This window comes from Drosophila guanche, unplaced genomic scaffold (genome assembly GCF_900245975.1).
Source record: "Drosophila guanche unplaced genomic scaffold, DGUA_6, whole genome shotgun sequence".
Classification (NCBI taxonomy): Eukaryota; Metazoa; Arthropoda; class Insecta; order Diptera; family Drosophilidae; genus Drosophila; species Drosophila guanche.
Window position 1 is genome coordinate 1125797 of NW_022995755.1, and position 21438 is coordinate 1147234.

A 21438-nucleotide genomic window follows, 5' to 3' on the forward strand; every position below is an offset into this window, starting at 1 on the left:
TTTTTTTTTGTTGTTTTGTGTTTTGTTGTTTGGAAAAACCGTACAAAGGATAAAAGCCGGTAATGCATAAGGAAACAAAAGAAATAGCCTTAAGCATAGTAAAGTTTCTACATAGCCGACGCTACACTATTTTCAGATCAGCTAGATCAGTTCTCACAAAGTATTAAACCGCATGCTTTCTTTACATGGCAGCGCACAGCCCTAGAAAGTGTAATATATTTATCTGATATATGGATATACTCGTGCATAAATATCTATGTATAGTTAGAGAAAATTAATATTTGTATTCTTCAAGCTGATAATCTCATATCATATGTAAGAACAAGTTTGATTAGGATCCCTCATACTACCAGTTGCTGCCTGTACAGTTTCGTGTTCTAGATTCCGAATGGACGTGCTCAAGCCTAGGACTAGAAATCGTTTATTTACTCGTACATTCAAATGTATTTCTATTTGTCTATGTCTACTGAAATAATTTTTATTTTAGATTTGTGCAGGTCAGTGATAGATTCTCGAACAGTTTCTCGCAGAGAAAGGTTTCAGTGTTAAATCTTTTATATACAAAACATACATGTAGTACATTCACATATATTACAAATGAATAACGAGTTAGGGTTTACTAGAAATAGATGGATCCATCAAGCTTTCAGACCACTCCATCCATCAACGAGATAAGATATATTTTTATTTATTTAATATTTTTGTTGAGATCAATTTGAAAATGTGTTCTTGGGATAACCTATTCCTACTCTTCTCTAATTTATCGTGAAATATGCTCGTCCGTTGCTTAGAGACTATACATATGAATATGTAACATTCATGCATTAGTTAGGATCGGGAATTGCGTTCCTTCCTGGGGTCTGTCTGGCCTTCGATCAAGCTGGCTGATAACATTAATTATCGCTGCGGAAAGAAAAAGGCAAGTGTTAATGGCATCAAATTATTATCTTGGAATGGCACTTTAATCAAAATTCGTGCTTCATTAATAAGTTAGGTTCAATATTGAATTGGCAATATGCTTAAGCTCGTCATCGGCATAAAACAATTTTTAATAGCACTATACCATTGCGCCCATATGGGCGCAATGTCTCAGCCATAAAAACCATTAAAATCATTGTAATGTCTGTTAGTCAGTCAATAACAACGGTCAGGGAGACGTCGCATCAACATCAAGACAGACTTCAGTCTCGGGCCTGCTTACCTGCCGCCCTGAGGTAAGCGCGTCCTCGGACGCAGAAGGATAAGCGCTGCTCTGGCGCTCGTAAAAGTCATTTTTATAGCAGCCGTTGCCCACGAAGAGTCCAAGTGGCTGGCTACTACGGACAGTCTGTACAATATGGTGGGGGGGGGGGGGAGCAGCTGGCTCTGGCGACCCGAGAGCTTGATTTTTATAATGCGAAATGTGATTTTTACGACGCGTTTTAAGATAATGCGGCAAGACCCTGATTCTGGCTTCTCGATTCGCTTTGCCTGATTTCTAATTGTCGCACACAAACTAATTTGAGCCCAAGCGAACACTGAAAAGCACTCTGTGTACTACCCTATACAACTCTTGGGCACTTTCGGGCCCATCCACTTTCAATTCAATTGTTAAAAGTAGAAACATAAATGATGAATATATTCCATAACACAGAACACAAGAATGAATCGAATTTGTATAATGTTCTACGCTTGTCAGCGTCAAGTTCTGTTCGTAGAGTACCCACTATTCTCTATTATCCTCACATCTTTTGTTGGATTGATTCTCTGCGTTTCGGTTTTCTGCTCGCGTCAACTTTTTACGATGGCCACGAAAATATTTTCCACCGAAAAAGGAGTAGCTGAAAATGATGCGGTTCTGCTACGAGTCAGTTGGGTTTGGTTTCGGATTCGGATTCGGATGCGGGTTCGGTTTTGTATACATCATACATTATTGTTTATTTTTTAATAATGCGTGTCCACTAAAAACCAGGGTGAAGAGGAAGCGTAGCGCGGCCGACCCCATAAACAGCGAGGAGCCCTGTGCACTGTGCACGCGAAGGCACACGAAAGACGATGAGGAACAATAAACACGAACGAGCACCAAAAAGAACAAAAAGGAAAAAACAAAATACCCATGAATGCAAGAGTACGAGCGGCTGGAATTGAACCGATTGTGCCCAAGCCGTGCCGGAGAGTGTCGCGGAGTGTCGCGGAGGAGCTGTGTAAAGCAAGAGCCCCATTTGGTGGCAAGAGCAGAGCGAAATTCGAGCAGCGTAAGCTGAAACCGAAACCTCGACACTCGCTCACAGAAAACTATAACATTTTTGTTTCGTATTCCTTTATTTTGTTGTGTTTTTATTTTTATGGCAAGCATTGCATTTATTATGGCTGCCTCCGGGCAGTGAGCAGGGCCAATGCCAGACCTGGAGTTGGGGCTAGGGACGATGGCTGTGAAGCATCAAAATGAAGGGATTTACTTTTAATGACAAGTCAGCGGAAATTAGAAATCAGCGGAAATTGTATGGCAACAATCATATCCACTCGGCTATATACATTTTTTCTGTGTTAATGTTTGTTAAATGGCTTTGCATACTTAAGCTTTGTCGAGCCGCGATCAAAGTGGAGAGACTACAAAGTTGCTGCTCTTCTGGAAGCGAGCCGGAAGTCGGCAGTTTGACGCATTTGGTCTTGAGATCTTGAGAGTTGCCAGAAATTGTCATAACATTTTAAATGTACATATTTATGTATGTGTGTACTTCAACTCGAAGACCAATGATTTTAGAACAGTATTCAGATTTATTATTTAGACATTTTAGTGTATAAAGACAGAGCTTTGTCCTCTGCAATTTAAACATTTTCCCCAAGGGAATTTTTTGATAATTTGACTTGCTAAATACCATTGAAAATGATGTCAATGGTTGTCAATAATTTATTTTCTATTACTTTAAAAATTCTGTCTGTTTTGTGTCTCTTGTTTTGGCACTTTGACACTTTTGATGTGCCAAAACATCAGTCAAATTACAGAAGAGAAAAATATGATCTGACTAGAAATATAAAAGCAAAAACTACCTACCTTTCCCCTGTACCTACTACGAGCGGGAAAAGGTGCGGAGTATTGTCTACGGAAATGCGTGGCAGAAAATGGAAACACAATATCGTAAAATGGAAACTTATGCATTTATTGCCATTTTGGCCACGGCAACAAAAGGCGACTTGGCACGGAATTGAAGTGCCATTCGAAAGGATATTTGCTCCTGGTGCTGCTCGGTGCCCGGTGTGTATTTGTATTTGTGTCTCTGCGAATGATATGCTTTCAAGGAACTGCTTTTGCCAGGATCTCCCCAAGGCTCGTAAAAGTTTTCGGTATTGTTTGCCCGCTTTTATGGGTTCGAGTTTTGCCCGGAATAATTGTTTGTTGTTCTTGATGTTTGCTTCCTATTCTACTATTTTTTTTTGCTTCTTTTTAATAAGTTTGATTTGGCAGATCCCCATGGCCATGCCCATGCCCTAGCCCCAGCCATGTCCCTGTCTCTGCCCCATTCGTCACAGAGTTAAATGAACTTTGTGATAGTTTTACGAGATCTCACTCTTCGACTTTGTAGTCTCGCCCTCTCAAAGGAAAAATTTAATTGCAACCCAAAGTGTGCTCTAGGCTTAGAAGAAGGCACAAATACTTTTGCCAACTTACTCGTACGAGTGCTAGCCAGGCAGCCAAGAGTGGTGAAAAAATATTTCCACGCAGCTCTTGTGCGATTCAGTTTCGGTTTTTATGATCCAGACCCATAAAAACCGAACACAGCGTTGCGTCTCTTTGATGCGATTGCCACAGGAGTGCAGTGAGAGGTGAGTCGAGTCGAGGCGAGTTGAGGTTTTTAATGTGCCGCAAGGGCGCGCGAAAAACAATCGAAGGGCCGAGAACGCAGGGCGATTCCTAGACAAGAGACAAGATTTAGATGCCAGCTCTTGCTCTTTCATATTTGTGCAATGCGTTTTTGTTTTATTACCATTGACGAGACCAAAACATTGAAATATGCATTCTGAAGTGTCGTCTTCGCGGTCTGGTCCGCGAGGGGGGGAGCATCGTAAAATGTGCGAAGCGAAAGTTCTGATGCCCAGCATTATGATATCTGTGGCTGCCAACGAACCTGAGAACCTCATCCCCCTCCCACTATTTCCATCTGCGACAGGGCAACCGGAGATGCCCCTTGCCGCTTCTGGGGCGCCACTTGAGTTTTTAATTAAAGCAAATCGCTTAGCAAAACAAAAGGCAACAAAATGCTCAAATGCTGGGAACAAAACGCCAGCCTCGTCGTCCCGTTCGTCTCCCTGAAACCAGGGGGGCAACAAAAATGCCAGCCAGCATGGAAATTTAACACTTGCTTCTGAATTAAGCAACTGCAAAGTGCAGCAGCCAGGCAGCGGCAGGAGCGGCAAGAGCGGCAACAATGCCCTGGCAAGAAATGGCCAAAATGCTTCAATTGTCGGCACCCGAAAGCCCGGACAGGGACAGCGGCAGGGGTACGGGGTACGGGGCTGGGACAGAGACTGGGCCATCCAAGAGGAATTGTTTTTCATCTGCAGACTGCAGCAAGCGAGACGAGGAAGCTTTTGTTGCCCACGTTGCAGTCATCAGGACAAATGATGAAAAAGCCATTGCATACTTTCGTGCGCAGTCCGGAAATGCACCCAAAAGCAACAGCAACAACAAACCGAAAACAAAAAGCAACGTGGCGCAAAAAGGAAAGCTTTGGCACCAGGAGCTCGGAAGGACATGGCCCGGAAAGGCAGCCAACCTAAATTGTAAACATAAAACTATGCTGCGAAATTGATTTGATTAAAGGAAAAGCGCCTGGGCCAGCATGCGAAATGAGTTGGAAGTGAGAAAATTGCAGCATGGCCACTAAATCTATTCGAATTCAAGGCTCTCTAGCAAAAGTGTTAGGTTTCTCGTCCCAGCTGCGTAATAAAGCTGCATGATTGAAATTCACGATATATGTACGCAATTATTCTCTTCTATGGTCCACAATAAATGACAAAAAAAAAACAATTCTATATTGATTGTTCTTAGATACAATTGATCTCATTTTAAATATGAAATACTGTAAGTACATTTAAATATGAAAAATAGGAGATATGATTAAAGGGAATCTCCTTTTTATTGCATGTGCTGGCCCATTCCATTTTCTTTCCCATTTCTCTAAAATAAAATCTGAGGTTATTGACTTGCTGAATTGCAACACCTTAAATTATAGAAAGAGTTGGTGGAGACTTTCGTGCGATGGTTAAACTGTTCGATTTTAGACATTTACTAAACACAATCACACAGTGAAGTTCGAGTGTGTTCGAGGCTTGGCTTGCTATTGCTAGAGGTGCAACAAAGAGAAACTTGCATCAAAAAACCAATTAAGTAATAACTACTGTCCATAAATCTGCGTGTGTTCGTCCAAATATACGTTTGTATCATAATAAGTAGACATTTACATATATGTAAAAGCACCTCATTTTCTGTAAATCAATTATTTAGCTAATAAAGTCGATAAATCTCTTGAAACGAAAGAGTTTCCTGGGTGTGTTAGCCATATCTTTCATATATTGGATCTTCAATTACTTTCTCCTCTGCTTGCTTTTCTACTTACACAAAGAGGACGGCTGCCGCTGCTGCTGCTGCCACAGCGGCGGCAACATTGCGATACTGCTACGTGGCAGCCGTGGAGCTGACCAGATGGTGACCATGATGGTAGGCTCCGTTGCTGCTGCTATGCGCCGGCGGCGGCGGAGGCGGCGTGGAGGGCGTGCCCGAGCGGGACCTTTGGCGGTGGGTGGGCGTTGAGGTGCTCGCCATTGTGGTGATCGCCATTGTGGGCGATGCGGCCGAATGTACGGTGCCATTGCTGCTGCCGGGCCGCGAATGTTTCTGATGTGTATGGGCCGCCGCACCGCTGGGACTGGATGGGGAGCGGCTCAGGGCCAGCGGCTCGGGCGTCGGCGGACGAATCTGCGTGAGTGGCAGGTGGGTGAAGTGTGCTCCATAGCGGCCCTGCTCGATGCTCGGATATGTCAGGTACATCGGTGCTCCGTTCACCAAAGCCATCGGCGTGTAGTAGTTGTAATAGATTTGGGCTACAATACGATTTATTTCTACACGTGCTGTGAATTGAATCAACAGAGAAGTCAGATTAGAAATGAGTTTCACTGCAAAAACGACACCATCAAATGGGGACAAATTAATTACTCGGCTGTTACTTGCCAAGCAAAATAATGTACATATTACCGTATATATTTATCTTAGACTATGACTAATTTTCTTACTAAGTTTTCCGTTGTCCAATGCTTCCATTTTGCATTTTCAACATATTAGAACCGAGAAAACGTTTAGTTTACATATTCAAAATATTGAATTATCCGAAATCCCATATAAAAACTCCTACATTTAACCCTCTTAGCAATTTAAAACTAAAATCTTAAGTAAAATCTTAAAAATAAAAGTTTTGGTATGATTTATTACTGTAATTGTTTAGAATTAAATTTTAAATTCCTAATTAAATGTAAAAAAATCAAGAAAAACATTAGAAATTTTACTTTTGCCGTAACAGACTGACTTCCACACATGTTCTATTCAAGAGAGTTTTCACTTCTAATTATAAATGATTTAATTATGATCTCATTTAGTTATGATAGGTGCTCTAGTTCCTGAACTATCGTAAGCATGCAGTCAAAATGTATAATATATGTACATTTGTACCTTTTCTTAAATATATGCTAATTTTGGTTTATAATTCATTTGGGGGAAATCCTTCATTTACATGCATGACGCGTCCCATATAGTTGGCCATAACGTTGGTTTTCACACTTTTCACACAAAAATGTCCAAGCGGTTAGGGGAGTGGCATTGGGAGGTATAGCAGTATAAGGCATGCGAAGGCAGCCATAACATTAACCATGCCCGGCACTAAATGTCTATGCCATCCGACAAAGATTTGCGCCATTTTGGAAGGCACCTGGGGACCCGGGACAGGGCCAGCCCACCTATGGCCTCGGCATGCACTTTATGTGCAACCTTCGCACGGTGCTCACACAATAAACCCTCCCCAGCACGGCGACCCTGCCGCACCAGAGCCCAGATCCCCATATCCCATATACAGGCAGAGGCAGAGTCAGAGCCACAGCCAAAGCCAAAGCCACATCCCAGCTCCAGTTGGAGTTTCTGTTGCAAGAGCCTTTGTCTTCCGTTGACTCCCCTCCTTATCTGCGTGGCAAAAACTTTTCAAAATTTTACTGCTTGCTGCAACATCAAAATGCCAAGTTTTTACGATTACTCTGCTGCTGCTGCTGCTGCTGCTGCTGCAATTTTACTTAATTTTAATGGGATTTTTTTCTTCCGCCAACTGCAGAATGCATTAAACAGGGCCAGAAGAGCGTATGAGGCACAATTACGCATGAGCGTACTCCTGCTCCTGCTCCTGCTCTCGAGACTCCGAAAATATTTGATAGCAAATAGGTACAGTCGATACCGGCCCCAACCTAAGTCGCAACTAATGCCGCTCGCCCATTGTGCAATTTGACGAAATAATAAAAAGTCGTAAAGAAGTTGCGACCTGACGAAGGCAGAGCTGCCTTCTACCTCTAAAGTAGCTCTTAAAGGAACTTGTTATTATACAGCTATCTCGCTTGGGTCAGCCCATAAACTGAGTCCTGGTGTTGGGTTAATTAGAAGAATGGATTTTCAAGTATTCTAAGCAGAGAGTTTCCCTCCAGCGCCTCCATTCTCGACAGTTCTAATGCCAAACTCAGGTGAGAGATGGCTAACAGATGGGGAAAAATGTGCAAAGGTAGGTGTTAAATTTAATTAAAATGTTAGAAGAGTTTCTGTTACAATAAAGAATATGCTGCCACGATCTTAAATGGGTTTTCAAAAACCTATCAGGTGCAATGCAAATGAAGAATATTTCAAAATGCTTTCTTTGCCATGACCCAGTTGACAGCTCAGCCAACTGCTTAGATGAATGAGCAAGCCAACCGTTAGCCACGCTTATAAAGTTCTTTGCCATAAAATTAGCTCACTTGGTCCGCTGTCACCCTCTCTAGAGTTTCATAATCTGAGCGCTTGCAGGCCACAAAACCACGACAATAGTTTTTCAGTTGACTTGGCCGCGGAGGCAGCCATTGTGCCATTACCCGAGAGAGGAACAGAGGGCTGGACCAATGTTATGAAAAACTGAACGGATGTCCAGGCTGATTATGTTAGGGGCATTTATGACAAACTGGCTGGTTATTATTTAACATCCTGCCTTTCTCTATACATGTATGTATAGATCATATATCAGATGTCTGGCACAAGTGGCAGCTTGTGTTGGTAGCATCGTAGCCATGTAAGTCGGCGAGCAGTAAAAATAACAGTAGCCCTCCAGAAAGGAGAAGGAGCATGGAGCATGGAGAATGGAAAATGGAGAATGGAGAATGGAGATGTGGATGTAGAGTAGAAGTTGACGCTGCACAAATATTTAACGACCCGCCCACAATATGAAGTCGTAAAGTTGGCAATTTTTGCTTCCTGCTGCCGCTGGGTCTGCACTTCCCTATAGTTTTTAATAAGCATTGGTAAATGTTTGGGATGAAAGTGGAAAGAATTTGTACGAGAGCCAGGACTAGACTGGACTGAGACTCACATCCACTAGATGATGATACGATGATGATGATGATGATGATGATGAGGCTGGCTCCCAGCTCGTTATGGCGCCCCATACAAAATGGTATACTTGCGAGTCTATTTTTTATGGGAATACAAAGAGAGGCGTCGCTCAAAATATGACAAAACGCGCGGATATGGAAATGTCTCATAAAATAGTTATGTGGAGTTTGGACTAAATGCCCTTCGGGTGTATGCATTGAGTCATTTGCTTGGCAGAAAATAACTAGGAAGGGTTTCCGGAATGGCTCTAACATATATATATAATTTATTTATAAATTTATATTAAAAATTAAATATTTTGTATTCTATTTTCAAATTGCATTGCAAATCGCAGCCAGCAAAATTTCAAATTAAACTTTCGATTCTTTGCCTTCGAGTCAGCTCACATGTTGAACGATCCCCTCCCAGCCCGCTCCCTGCCTCTTTCCCGTACAATTCAACCATAAACACTTTTAAGCTTTATGGTGCCCACATTTACACGTCGCCATTGCCTACCCATGGCAACCCAGGGAGCCCGTTCTTCATGGCCCAGTCTCAGTCGCAGTCATCCTACAATTCCTAAAATACCATCGTGACGTGTTTAGTGCCGAGAAACGATGTTGAGCTGTTACGGCCGGAGGATTGCAGCTACCTGGCAGTAGACTGGAGCGTGGAGTGGAGCTGGTGCTGGTGCTGGTGCTGGAGCAGCTTCCCCATGCCGGAAAGCAAGCAAGGCAGCAGTCAAAAACTGAGGAGAACTGAAACCGAAGCTGGGTTCTTGGCAAGCCTCTGAGCGACGGTGTTGGCAATGTCGTAAATTTTTCGCATGCATTTTTCGGTTTAATGATGCATTTACGATCCCAGCAGCAGTGGCGACTCAGGCAAACTCCCAGCTCCCGTACTGCCCCAATCCACAGCGACACCGCTCCACTGCCACAACTGGCTCCACTGCCAATCCCGGACTGAAAGCAGAAAACTTCATCTGCTTCTGGGACGTCGCACGGTAATGGCTTCAGTGAAATGGCAACAACTTGAAAAGCAATCGTTACAATTTTTAATGTCATCAACAAAACAAACAGCAGCTGATACTTTTCTGCCCCCCCCCTTGAGGCAATTCCATTTTCTGGGGATTCGGGTTTCGTTTCCATTTGTTAATGGCCTCAAGGAGGTGGGTAGAGCTGCGAAATCCTCTTGGTCTCTCGGGAATAAAGGTTAGCCTAACCGATTTCGCTGATTAGGGAAAATAGTTTATTTTTGACATTTTCAGGTTTATCCTTTTTATAATATTTCGTTGGACTAAATCCTACTTAAGTCGATAACAATATTTATACAATGAGAATTATTATTATTGTTTAATATTACAAGTAGAGTTTTTTCGCAGTACATCGAAAGAGTTAACCTATTAACTCGTACAAATATACTTTATTTTATTTGATTTGTGCACCATCTCACAACAGTGTTTTCGTAGCAGATCACCAGCCGGAAATTAGTTTTCCATCTTCGGACAAAAACTATCATATAGTAGGTAGTATGTACTCGTACGTAGCGAACAGTTTTGAGATTAGCGGGTAGGTCCCTATGGATGAGTATGTTTTTATGTATCATGTATGATGTATGTATGTATCTTCCTTCATGGCACCTATTGGCACAAACTCATCAATGCTTCATTTAAGTACTAAGGTAACAAAGGAATAACTTAAGTGACTCGTGTGCAGAGCTTTGAGGAAAGGGAACCCAAATACTAGTCTATGAAAAGACAAATAAGAAATAAGGAAAGACTTAAACCAAATTTTGAACTAAATTCATGCAACCGATGTGCAGATTTTTGTTGATTGTTGATTGTTGATTGTTGAAAGAGTGTTGTAGATTGTTGACTTGCGGCACTTTCGAAATTATTAAAAATCTTTAAATTAACTTTTTATATTCGTCTTCTTTCGTTGGCGGCTTAGTTTTGAGTCTTGAGTGTTGAATAGCATCCAATTGGGGAGTGTTGATTGGAGAGAAGAAAATGTTGATTGTTGAATGTTGATTGATTGACAGGCAGACATCGTCCTCAAAGTGGGGGTATATTGATTGCAGAAGAAATGGCGTCGGTCACAGCTCACACATCGATATATTTGGTTTGTTGATTGAAGATAATCCAGTGGCGCTTTAGCTTACCGATAAATTCGATATATTTACAGAGGTTTTGGCTTCTTAAAACATTAACTTTAACGTTACTTTACTTTGATTTGATTTGATTTTACTCATGTCGAACCCGCGCGCACTCTTTCGCTTAAGCATTAGGCTAAGATTTTGTGATGCTGAACAATAAATATCGGGGCAAAGACAAAATCGCAATATTCGTTATTTCAGTTAAGTTAATGAATAAATTATCATCCACATTGCCGCGTTGTGTTGCGTAGCTCACCCCCGTCATAGATATTTAAATTATGCTGACGGGAGTACTCATTCACAACGTACTGGCCTGGTTTGGATCAGATCGGAAGATATTTGGCATTGATTATATTGTACGTAGCACATCAAATGGAGGGTAACGTTTCACATATGGGGTTGTGGTGAGCTTGTTGTAGATCTCTCGTTACTTACCCTCTTCGATTCGACGCGAAGCCTCTTCGATATTTGCGTCAGCGTCCTTCAATATCACATACATGAGCGGCATCAGCTCCCACGGATATCGGAATTTCTCTAATAGCTTTTGGCAATAATCTAGGAATACATCTTGACCTGCAATGTAAACAATGAATAATATGAGACACAAGTTAGTTTTCTCCATAATTTCGTTGATCGAACACCGATCTGGTATCAGTCAGCTTCATTCATTCATCAATCCATATAACATAAACATTGACATAAATAAACAAAACTCCATCCCAAGTTATCTCCATACGTTTTGTGGTCTTCAATTTCGCCTGACACACATTTTGTCCAGAGCGACAGACCCCTCCTGCCTCCTGCAATCCCTGCCAGACGACGGAGCATTGCGAAACGTAAACATGGCGGCGAATACGTAGGCACAAATTGCAACCCAATACTGGAGGGAGAATGCAGAAACTGAATCGAAGGCCCACACCGCAGGGCGTTAAAATAATTAAGAGACAACAAATGCTCAGCCAGCGGTAAGATTTGTGGCTGCTGAGAATCATCAGAATGAATGAATTTGAAAGAAAAACTCTTTTTTGTTCAATCAAAATGTGCAGATTGTAAATAATTATTTGATATGATCTGTGATCTCATATATGCTATCGATCTAGCATGAATTTTAATATAATATAACTTTCCGAGTGCTCTCAAGAAAACAAACACATTATTTCGAATGCATTCTGTGTGAAAATTGCACGTTTTCTACATTGCACTTGTTTCCCCAATGCAATGGCTACCTGTGCGACCATTCTTCTTCATTTCGTTGTGGCACTATTCGTGTGGCCTCCGGTGCTGTCGTTTCACGTTTAAGTTGCCTTGCCCTCTCTTTCACAATTTGTCCCTCTCTCTCTCTCTCTCTATCGCTCACTCTCGCTCTCTCTCTCTCTTTGAGCTTATGCCATTATGCTGTTCGTATCGCCTGCCATTTTTTTTCATTTTTCGTTCTTCTTGTTTTTACCTACACAACAACAACAGCAACATCAACATCAGAGCAGAGCAACGGCAACAGCAACAGCAACAACAACAATAGCCTCGGCATCGGCATCGTCATCGTTGTCGGTAGTTTCGTTGTAGGCGGAGCTTCATATCCATTGGCCCGTTTTATTATGTCTCTCGCTTCTTTCCTCCTTTAGTGCTGTTGTTATTGCTTGCTTGCGCTGCTGTTGCTTCTCTTGCTGCTGCCGCTGTTGCTGCTGCTGCTGCTGCTGCTGCTGCCGTTGTTGCATGCAACTGTGCTGAGTAGTTGGCGCTTTGTTGCAGGGAATTTGTGGCGCAAGATTTGCATTGGTGAACCCAGCTAGTGGCCTGCAAGAGTATGTGTCTTTGCGTGCTGCTGTGTTTGTGGTTCGTGAGCTGTGTTGAAGCATGTCTTTAGAGAAGCGGAGCTCCACTTCCTGTTGTTTCCCTCTTGCTGCAATTGCAGTGCCGTGCCGTTTAGCTTACATGATTTCTGGTGTGGCACACTGCACACTGCACACGCTCACACACACACACACACACACACACAGGCACAACAGAGGAGAATCGAGGCATGCATTTGATCACATTCATTGCACGCACATTTGTTGTGCTGTTTTGCAGCACTTTAATTTAGTAATTAAGCCATTAGTGCTGCGCTGACCATTGTTTTAGGGGGGAGGGGAGCTTGCTGTGCCTCTACTTTATGCTTTCAAATTATTTTATTAGCCGCAAATAAATCTAATAAATTGATTTATTACTGCCGCCAACCACAGCATGACCATAGCCATAACAGCCAAACAATTAGATTAGCCCCGCAATTCGTTTTGCTTTTCCATTTTAATCACTTCATACATGTACTCCAGCGGATTGGACTTAGTTCGCTACGATGGTGTTTACTCCCTAAGCATAAATTAAATGAATTATACATTATGAACATAAAAAATAAATAAGGTTACTTCGCCTTAACAGACTTCAATGTAGTCCAGCGATAAACTTTCATCTAATTGAGATGATTCACAAACCTTTTACATTATTCATTGGCATTTAGCACTCAAAATATACAAAATACAAATGATTTATATCACTTTTCGTTCGCATACAAGATGTGAAATATTTGTAATTTGATTGTCGTGAAAGAAATGCAAATGCATGTCCCGATTGCAGGACATTTTAATCACTTTCCCCCGGCCCTGAACGAGTATACAGATTATGCATTTATGTATTATGTAAACTGCTCGGAAGATGTTGGTAACGCCCACTTTAAACGAATATTTTGTCTACTTCCCCGGCTGCAACGAGCTGCAAGCTGTTGTTGTTGCAACGCCACACCCATACTGAAATGCAGAGATGCATGTATACCTATGTATCTTATGTATGTACCAGTACATTATATGTATGTACAGTTAGCCAGTAAACGATGCCATTAACGCGCATAAACTGACTCTGCGCAGGGTCGAGTGGCAGGAGTGCATCCATACATACATACAAACGCAGAGAAATACAAGTATATAAGTACCTATGTACATGCATATGTACATATCTACTATACGTGTATATGCAGTTTTGCACTGGTATTGGTGCTGTTATTACTTTTATTACTGTCCAAACTGCAGGCTAACCTTCCACTCGGCTCGGCTCTCAGCTCCTGCTCTCTCTCTCACAATATCCGACACCGACACCGAATCCGACACCGAATCCGACTCCGTCTCCGGTCTGCGAGTGTATTCCCCGAGTGTCCTCGTTCTGGGCTCTCTTCGCTCGTCCCCATCCTGCTACCCATCGAGTCGTTTAAGTCGTTAGCCAAGTTTTCTTTGCTCGTTTTTCTGCGCCTTTTTATGAGTTTGTTGCTGCAGCACGAAGTGGGTTTTGGCGCTGCACCTCCTCGTTCTCCTTGCCCAGCCCTGCCTCCTTCGTCGTCTGCTGCAGCTGCTCTCGCAACGCTTCTACAGGATGAGAGGTCTATGTACAGCTTTTTTGTACCAATTGGCAGGCATTACATGGCCAAGGAAAACCATTTGCCAAACGACGACAACCGCCTCGGCACCGACTTCGTTTCGCTGGCTGCAACTACTCTACGCCAGCTACCTCTTTCATCGATAACTACCATAGTTTTAGTTATACATGACGAGCATATGTATGTATGTATGTACATACATATATGTATGTATATGTTTTTACTACAAACATTCAAATCAAAAGTGTCTTTGAAGCACGATTTATATCTTGGCTTTTATCCCCTCTGTCTAACTTATACTTTTCTGTGACTGGTTATTGATCAAATCTGTTTGTACTTTGTGGTCGCATACCATCGTAAACACGATTTTGGTCCGGTTTTGTAGACAAATGTCAACATGTCAACAATTAATTTACACATTGCTTTCTAATTGACAATCGTTTCGACCATCACGATCTTAATTCTGCGCTGCATACTCTCAAGAAACGAATTTGATCAAATATAATCGCCAAACAGAGAGCTTTAAAATGTCTGTTAACTAATGATTGGCATATTTAAATGTGTACAATGATATGGTACAGTATACCAACTATACAAATACATATTTATCGCTCGACTTTATGTGTTGGAAGGAGCTGTTGATCAAGTTCAGAGAGATTGTAAATAAAAAACGCGTTTGATGACATGAAAAAAAATGTTCCTAATTCCTGAACCAGTTTCAACGAATAAAACTCATTTTATTCGTAAAGTAAACTTGTTTTATGGTACAATTAGGTAAGATGCACTATGTGTCGCATCGATTCATCAATGGCTGTACTGTTAGCAATTCTTTTGGTACTTTTGTTTGTTGGCGATCAAAGTATATATTTTTAAATTTTCTTTCTGGAAATAATATTGCTATATGCATATGTATATAGAGAATCTTTATTGCTCTATCTATAGCCAGAGCACGTTGAAATATTATCCAGATAAAATGCATTCATTTCCCAGCTGCTAATAAACCCAAAGAGTCTGTGTCTCTCCGAGCAGAACACTTTGACATCGTGCTGTAAAATTAACTTGAGCAATAAAAAAAGGATAGAGCCGGAGAGGGAGATGCTTTCGAAATATTTTGATAAAATTTCGTTGAGCACTGCAGCTGGATAAGTTCTTGCTACCGAAAAAGATGAGGAACTGAAAACTGAGGAACGACTGTGCTGTGCCGTAAATATCTCCAGATCTGCCCTGTCCTGCCCGACGGCAGCCGAGAGAGCACGGATAGAGCGGAGAGCAGCCTGAGTAGAGTCGGCAAAAGTCGTAAAACGTAACAACAATAAAAAATAATAAATCGACATATCCACAAAATGGCAGCTCAAAGCGTTCAGTATGCACAGAAAGGAGTAAGTAGCAGGCAAATGCCACAAAAAGGGAGACGAATTGATGAAATCCTCGCTTCTTGCATCTCTCATCTCGCATGGGGCAATGTGGCAAATGAAGCAAGCATTGGAATGCTGTGTGGATGTGCCCGTACATGGACTGGGACCGGGAAGGAGACCGAAGCCGAGACTGATGTGTCTGATGTGATGCAAATGCAAGCTGAGCAGACAATACTCGAATAAAATCTTTGGCTGTGGGAAATGAAAGTGGAAATAGAAAGGAGCAGAAACAATGTTTTAATGAGCCACAGCAGCAGTCGCCGCTGCTCCGCTGAGTCCAGAAGTTGGCTAAGTAGTTGGCTGATGTACGAAATGCATGAATGCGAAAGAATGATGAATATTCATACATACGTACATAGGTACTTATACATACTAAAGGCACTTTCAATCATAATCATGTCGGTAATTTCTGTAGTCCCATGCTAACAACACTGCTGCTTGATGATGATGGATGATGATTCAAGACTTTAGTTGCAGATATGATAACGATCAATTCTACACTAATCCGAGAGACGAATTCCTCAATGCACTGCCAAACGGAGTAGACTAGAACAAGCATTTTCCCATTGAAAGTGCCTAGGGAAAAATAAGCTCTCAACAATTCGATAATATATGTCTCATATAGTGCTTTATACGAGTATAATAAATTTACGTACATTAATATTATTAGGGCAATTACATTCAATATACAAAATCTAGAACTGGAATCATAAAAAGATTTAATTGTTAAATCAGCTTTTTAGATAATCATTTTAATTACACTGCAAACACAGACACAGCGTTACTAGGCCCCGCGAATCTACTGACCTATGTATCTGGATTCTAGAAACACATTCACAAACAATTAATTGTGTTCGGTTGGATTGCATTTAAATGATGTATCAGATGTATCACATAGACCTGGCACAGAGCTTCTGTACATATTTGCATTTAGGTAGCGCCATGGAAGTTCAAAGTATACTAGGAGGAAGGGCTTCGAGTTGAAGGAGGTGCTCGCCAGAGGTCTATAAAGTGAGGGATAGTACCATATAGTTCATATTGTGAAAACAATTTTCAAGTCTACTCGTATCGTTGCAGTTCTCACTTCCTTATGGAAGGTGCTTTAGATAATGATAATGTTTCCAGCTCTTTTACACATTTCTTATTAAATGCTCACACGGAATAAAATGCTCAGCTGGGAAACAATCTGCCCACAGCTCCGGGCAGGAGCTCCTTGCTTTATAACAACGAGTATTGAAGCAATAAAACTGGAATGTAACCATCCTTGGATTGCGTTCGCCTTTTCATTTGTTATTCATTGCCTCACCTTCAATTGAGTTAAATTTCCAAACACTAAACCTCTCAGCCAATATCCGTTGGCTCACCTTTTTCCCGAAGAGCTTTCCTTTCATCGCCGCAGCTCATTGACGGGGGTTTAGCCGAGAGCTCTTTGTGCATTCGTCAACACAACTGCAGTAAAGGCTAATAAAAGTGCATGTAGCATGGAGCCTTTTTACGAGACATGAGTAAGGATGGCAACGGGTAAGGTGGGGGGGGGGGAGAGGACGTGGATAAGGATGTCGCTTGTCCTTGCAAGAATGCGGAAGTTGGGCTTTGACAACGGATCTGAGTCGCTTTTGCTTTTGCTTTTGCTTTTCCTTTTGCCGTTGGCCAAGTTAAGCTTGTTAAGCTTGGCACGAAAGCAGTTTTAATCTCAAAATTAAAACGTTTGCAATTTTCAGGAGACTTTACGAGTTATATAAAGAAAAGGCGAAAGCTTCTCTCTCTCTCTCGCTAGTCTTTGTCGTCGTTTTCGTAATCGTTGTCGTTGTCGTTGTCGTTAGCCCCCGCTCCCTCTTTTGTGCATCTTTCGGGTCTTGTCCCATTTGAACATCCTTCTCCTTTGGCGTCGTAATTCACTCCAACTTGTGTAATATTTTAGTCATCCTCGTGTCATCCCACTCTGCCCTGCCCCGCCCCGCCTCATATCTAAGGGGTATCTCCTCTTCGCCCCTGCATTTTGCATGCATTTATATAGTTTTTATTTTTATTATCGAAAATAACAAGCTTTTTCTGTAGATTTATTTTTATGATCGCAGCGCATTCGCTGTCGCAAATTTTTTACTGTTTGAACTTAACATTTGACTTCAACTTGTTCCCGGTAATAAAGTTTCCTCTCCCCAGATACCAAGCCCCCCGCCCTAGTGCAGTGCTTTTTCTTTTTGTTTTTGCGGGATACAATTTAGCAAAGATTAGACAAGTTCTTTGTCAATTCAACTTGTGTTAGGGTAGACATTTTGCCAGACCTCGAATGGAAGTTCTTCGATTCTATATTTCTATAATTTCTGCCTGCATTATCGACAAAAGTTTGTCCCCCGTCAGGCCTCAGGCCACTCGAGCTTATCATCAAATGTCTGCTACGTATCAATTTTCGCTACATTTACAAGGCTTTATTTGCCTATTAAATCAATATAATAATAATACTTAGTACACGTGCAGGTGGGGCAATTGTTTAAATACAATTTGTATGTGTACTTTGTACTACGTTTTTGGTTATACAATTACAACTCGAGAATGAATAGAAGATTCTGTTGATTGTTGTGTGGAATCATCCATAATTAGTTCCGAAGTTCCGATGTTCATGTTCTGTCTAAGGCCTATGGTAATTCCCAGTGCAATTTTTGCTGTTCTCGGCATTGTATTCCTTCGATATGTCTGACAAACAGTTCATTGTCTGTGGTTAAGCTGTTGCTATCGTTCCTGTCAACAAGTTGTCACAAATTCTCCCAACGCGCTGAACTTTTTGCATTGACACTGACTTTCTTCTTATAGCTGCAATTAATATGCAAGTACACAATGGGTTCTCTTTTGCGAGCACTTTTCATGTTCATGATAGAAATTATGCTACATTTAATTGGCGATTTTCGTTTGTTTTCTCAACATTCAATTGGCAAGAACTGGCCATGCTCGTACACAGACACACTGACAAATATTTGTGTGTGTTTGTGTGATCATTTTCAGTCTTTACTTTCTCCTCAGCTTTCTTGCTAGGAGATACATTGTCTGGCGGCTACATCCAAGTATTTAAATAAAAATTTAATTGCCAACAAAAATATTTCGGGAAATAGTGCAGCTCTACGGCAATAGGTCTTCCAAATGTCCGTGTTCATGCGCTAAATTCTCGTCGCCTTTTGCTAATTTTATGACATTTTAATGAAGCCAGCACAATCATCTACCACAGAGTGCCAGTGGCAGCCCTCTAGCTAATAGGCATTCGAGACAACACAAGGCAGACGCCACACGAGGCAAGTCTGTTCTATGATTTCTGGCATGTAAGGACTCGAATAAGCATGAGACAAACTTGTACAACATTTTCATTTTAAATCATTCTAAATACTAATTAGATGCACGTACCAGCCAAGTACACACTGACACACAGAATTGTCTGTGTTAATTATCTGGCAACTTGCAATGTTGGGGAACTCCTGATGATCTGTAAAAGATGGCAAGCGTTTTCTTGCTTATTTATGTGCAGCTATGAAGCATTAATGAGATCTTTAGCTTAACATATTAATTATGAAACGTAATGAAGCTACATTTCATGCAGATATATGTATGTATATGTGCATGTGCACAATTATAAATATAGACAAATCCTTAAGGACCTACCTCCTCGACGAAGAATTTCCCACACAATTTACTTTGAAAGTCGTTGATGGACCACCCACAACAGCAGCACTGACAGCAAACAAACAGCAAAACTCGCTAATATAGCCGTCAAGCTTCTGCCATAGAGAAGCGCTGACAAGGCATACCACAGAGAAAGCAGACAAAAAGCAAAGCAAAAACTAAGCGCCAAAGCAGAAGCAACAAAAACAGTCAGCAAGGGGGAGAAACGGTTCCCCTCAACTGTACGTCAACTGTTGCTGACGCGTACATGGCAGCAGCCCCACCCCTAGTCCCAGAGGATGCAGAGAGCAGCCCCGCTCCCAGTACCAGAGAGCGCACACACCAAGAGCGGCGGCCACAAGTGACCACAGTCCATCGCCGCATTGGAACAGGAACAGTGGATGTGGGGCGATGCGGTGCGGGACTACGTCAACTGTTTATGGATTACACGTGGCGGGCATACCAAGTTCAAGACAGTGTCGATATCAGTCGCCACCTTTTTTTGAGGCCAGCCACACAGCTGCCAGATCAGATGTTGTCGCTGAAACATCAAAGGCTGAAAACTTTAAGGCAAATCCATTTTACCGTATTTAACTGAATTCCAAAATGGGACAAGACAAGCACAAAATATATATAACGAGGCATTGCCTAAATAAAAAGAAGTTCGGATCACTTAGAAGGTGATGATGACCACTGTAACTTACTCACCACGCTCTCTCGGCTCGCAGAGCGCTAGAAAGAGATAGAGATTACCCTGTGGTGAAGACGTCACTGTAGGAATTCCGGCTGTTAGCTGACTTAGCAGATTCTACATTCTAATTTGATTAAAGATGAGAAGAGCAAACCTATGGTAATTTAAATATATTCTATATAGGTAAAAATAACTGTTATTATCGGAGCACCATAAAAATGTAAATTTTATTAGCGCTCGCCTACGCTGCGCCGTCACACACCTTATTTCTTCCGGCACTTCGGATTTCCCATAAATATTACTTGATATTACCTGCAAGCGCAGACATACTTACTCGAACTCATATGCAAAATTGCATGCCTATTTTTAAATGTATATTTAGTGCGCCTTTTTGTGGCAAATTATTTGTGCACAGATTGTAATAATATCATATTGGCGCAAATTGGCGGCGTTTCAAGTGGCGGTGCCGCAAGGAAATTGTCTCAAATGTACATCAGGGACGATTAGCAGGTAAGCTGCAGCGAACTTCTGTCCAAATGATGCGTCAATCAGACTGGCATGCCCCATGCACAATCAGACATTAATTATAATGCAAATTAGACAAAACCATGTGGGGCTATTTATACGAATGTCAAATGTCCCCTGCCTTTGTCAATTTCCAACTGCTTACACGCTGAACGCCTCAGCGGCTATTGTGTAATTGCGCCAAGAAAAATGCCGCCGACAATCAGATTTGGCAGATTTATCAGGTTACATATCAGGAAAGTGCTCGTTAACATATATGTACATATGTAGTGGCGTATAAAGATTTGAGACAGATTTGTCAATCATTTGAGACTTAAAGAGGGGAGCAGCTTCCACTTGTAATTTGTCTGTATCTGCAAGGTACTCTATCGGAATTGTTCCAAAAGTTTCTTATTAATAATAAAAGAATCTATGCACAAGTTATAGTTTATTTTACATAATTCTGCGAAATATTTCGGCGTAGTCTACGTTGTGGATTTTTGCGGAAATTCATGCTCTGAATGCTTCAGTTGCTGTTTGCTCGGCTTACATTTGTCATCGAACAACAGCATCATCATCAGCATCATCATCATCATGGCAACGAAGCGACTTCAAACGTGACGACTGACAAATGCCACGGACTGCCATCCCTTGCTGCACAATTTTCGCTGCATTTTCTGGGTATTTATAGGCAACGAGGAGGTTCGAAATTAAATGAAATGTACAGCGAAATTGAGCAGCGCAACAGTGTTCAGGTGGGGGAGAGATAGAGAGCGCTGGCAATCAGCAGCACAAACACAACTCAAACACTTTCGTTTTCAAATGCACATGTCATGGTCCCACTCAGTGTGCTTATCATTATTATCAGCGGTTGTGAGCGCAGTTTGCCCTTTTCCCGGCCCTGAAGATGATCGCGATAAGCTCCGAGGCTTAGTGGCTTATCGGGGAATCGGCCAAGGTTTTGCAGTGCACGCCGTGAACGTGATGGGTGATT

General features: G+C 41.8%; 1 protein-coding gene across 2 annotated transcripts in view; it reads right to left on the reverse strand.

Moving 5' to 3' along the window:
* Positions 1-18: 18 nt before the first annotated feature.
* LOC117589956 (protein doublesex) overlaps positions 19-21438 on the reverse strand; it is a 43316-nt gene continuing 21896 nt past the window's right edge. Inside the window, exons 5-7 of one of the 2 annotated variants that reach the window (XM_034282254.1) lie at positions 11219-11356; positions 5598-6108; positions 19-903 (exon numbers count right to left, since the gene is read on the reverse strand). In XM_034282254.1, the coding sequence (XP_034138145.1) occupies positions 5657-6108; positions 11219-11356 (590 nt within the window). In that variant the 3' untranslated portion in view covers positions 19-903; positions 5598-5656. Of the gene's footprint in view, positions 904-5597; positions 6109-9010; positions 11097-11218; positions 11357-21438 lie in introns of those variants that run through there. The other variant, XM_034282255.1, reaches the window with a different exon arrangement.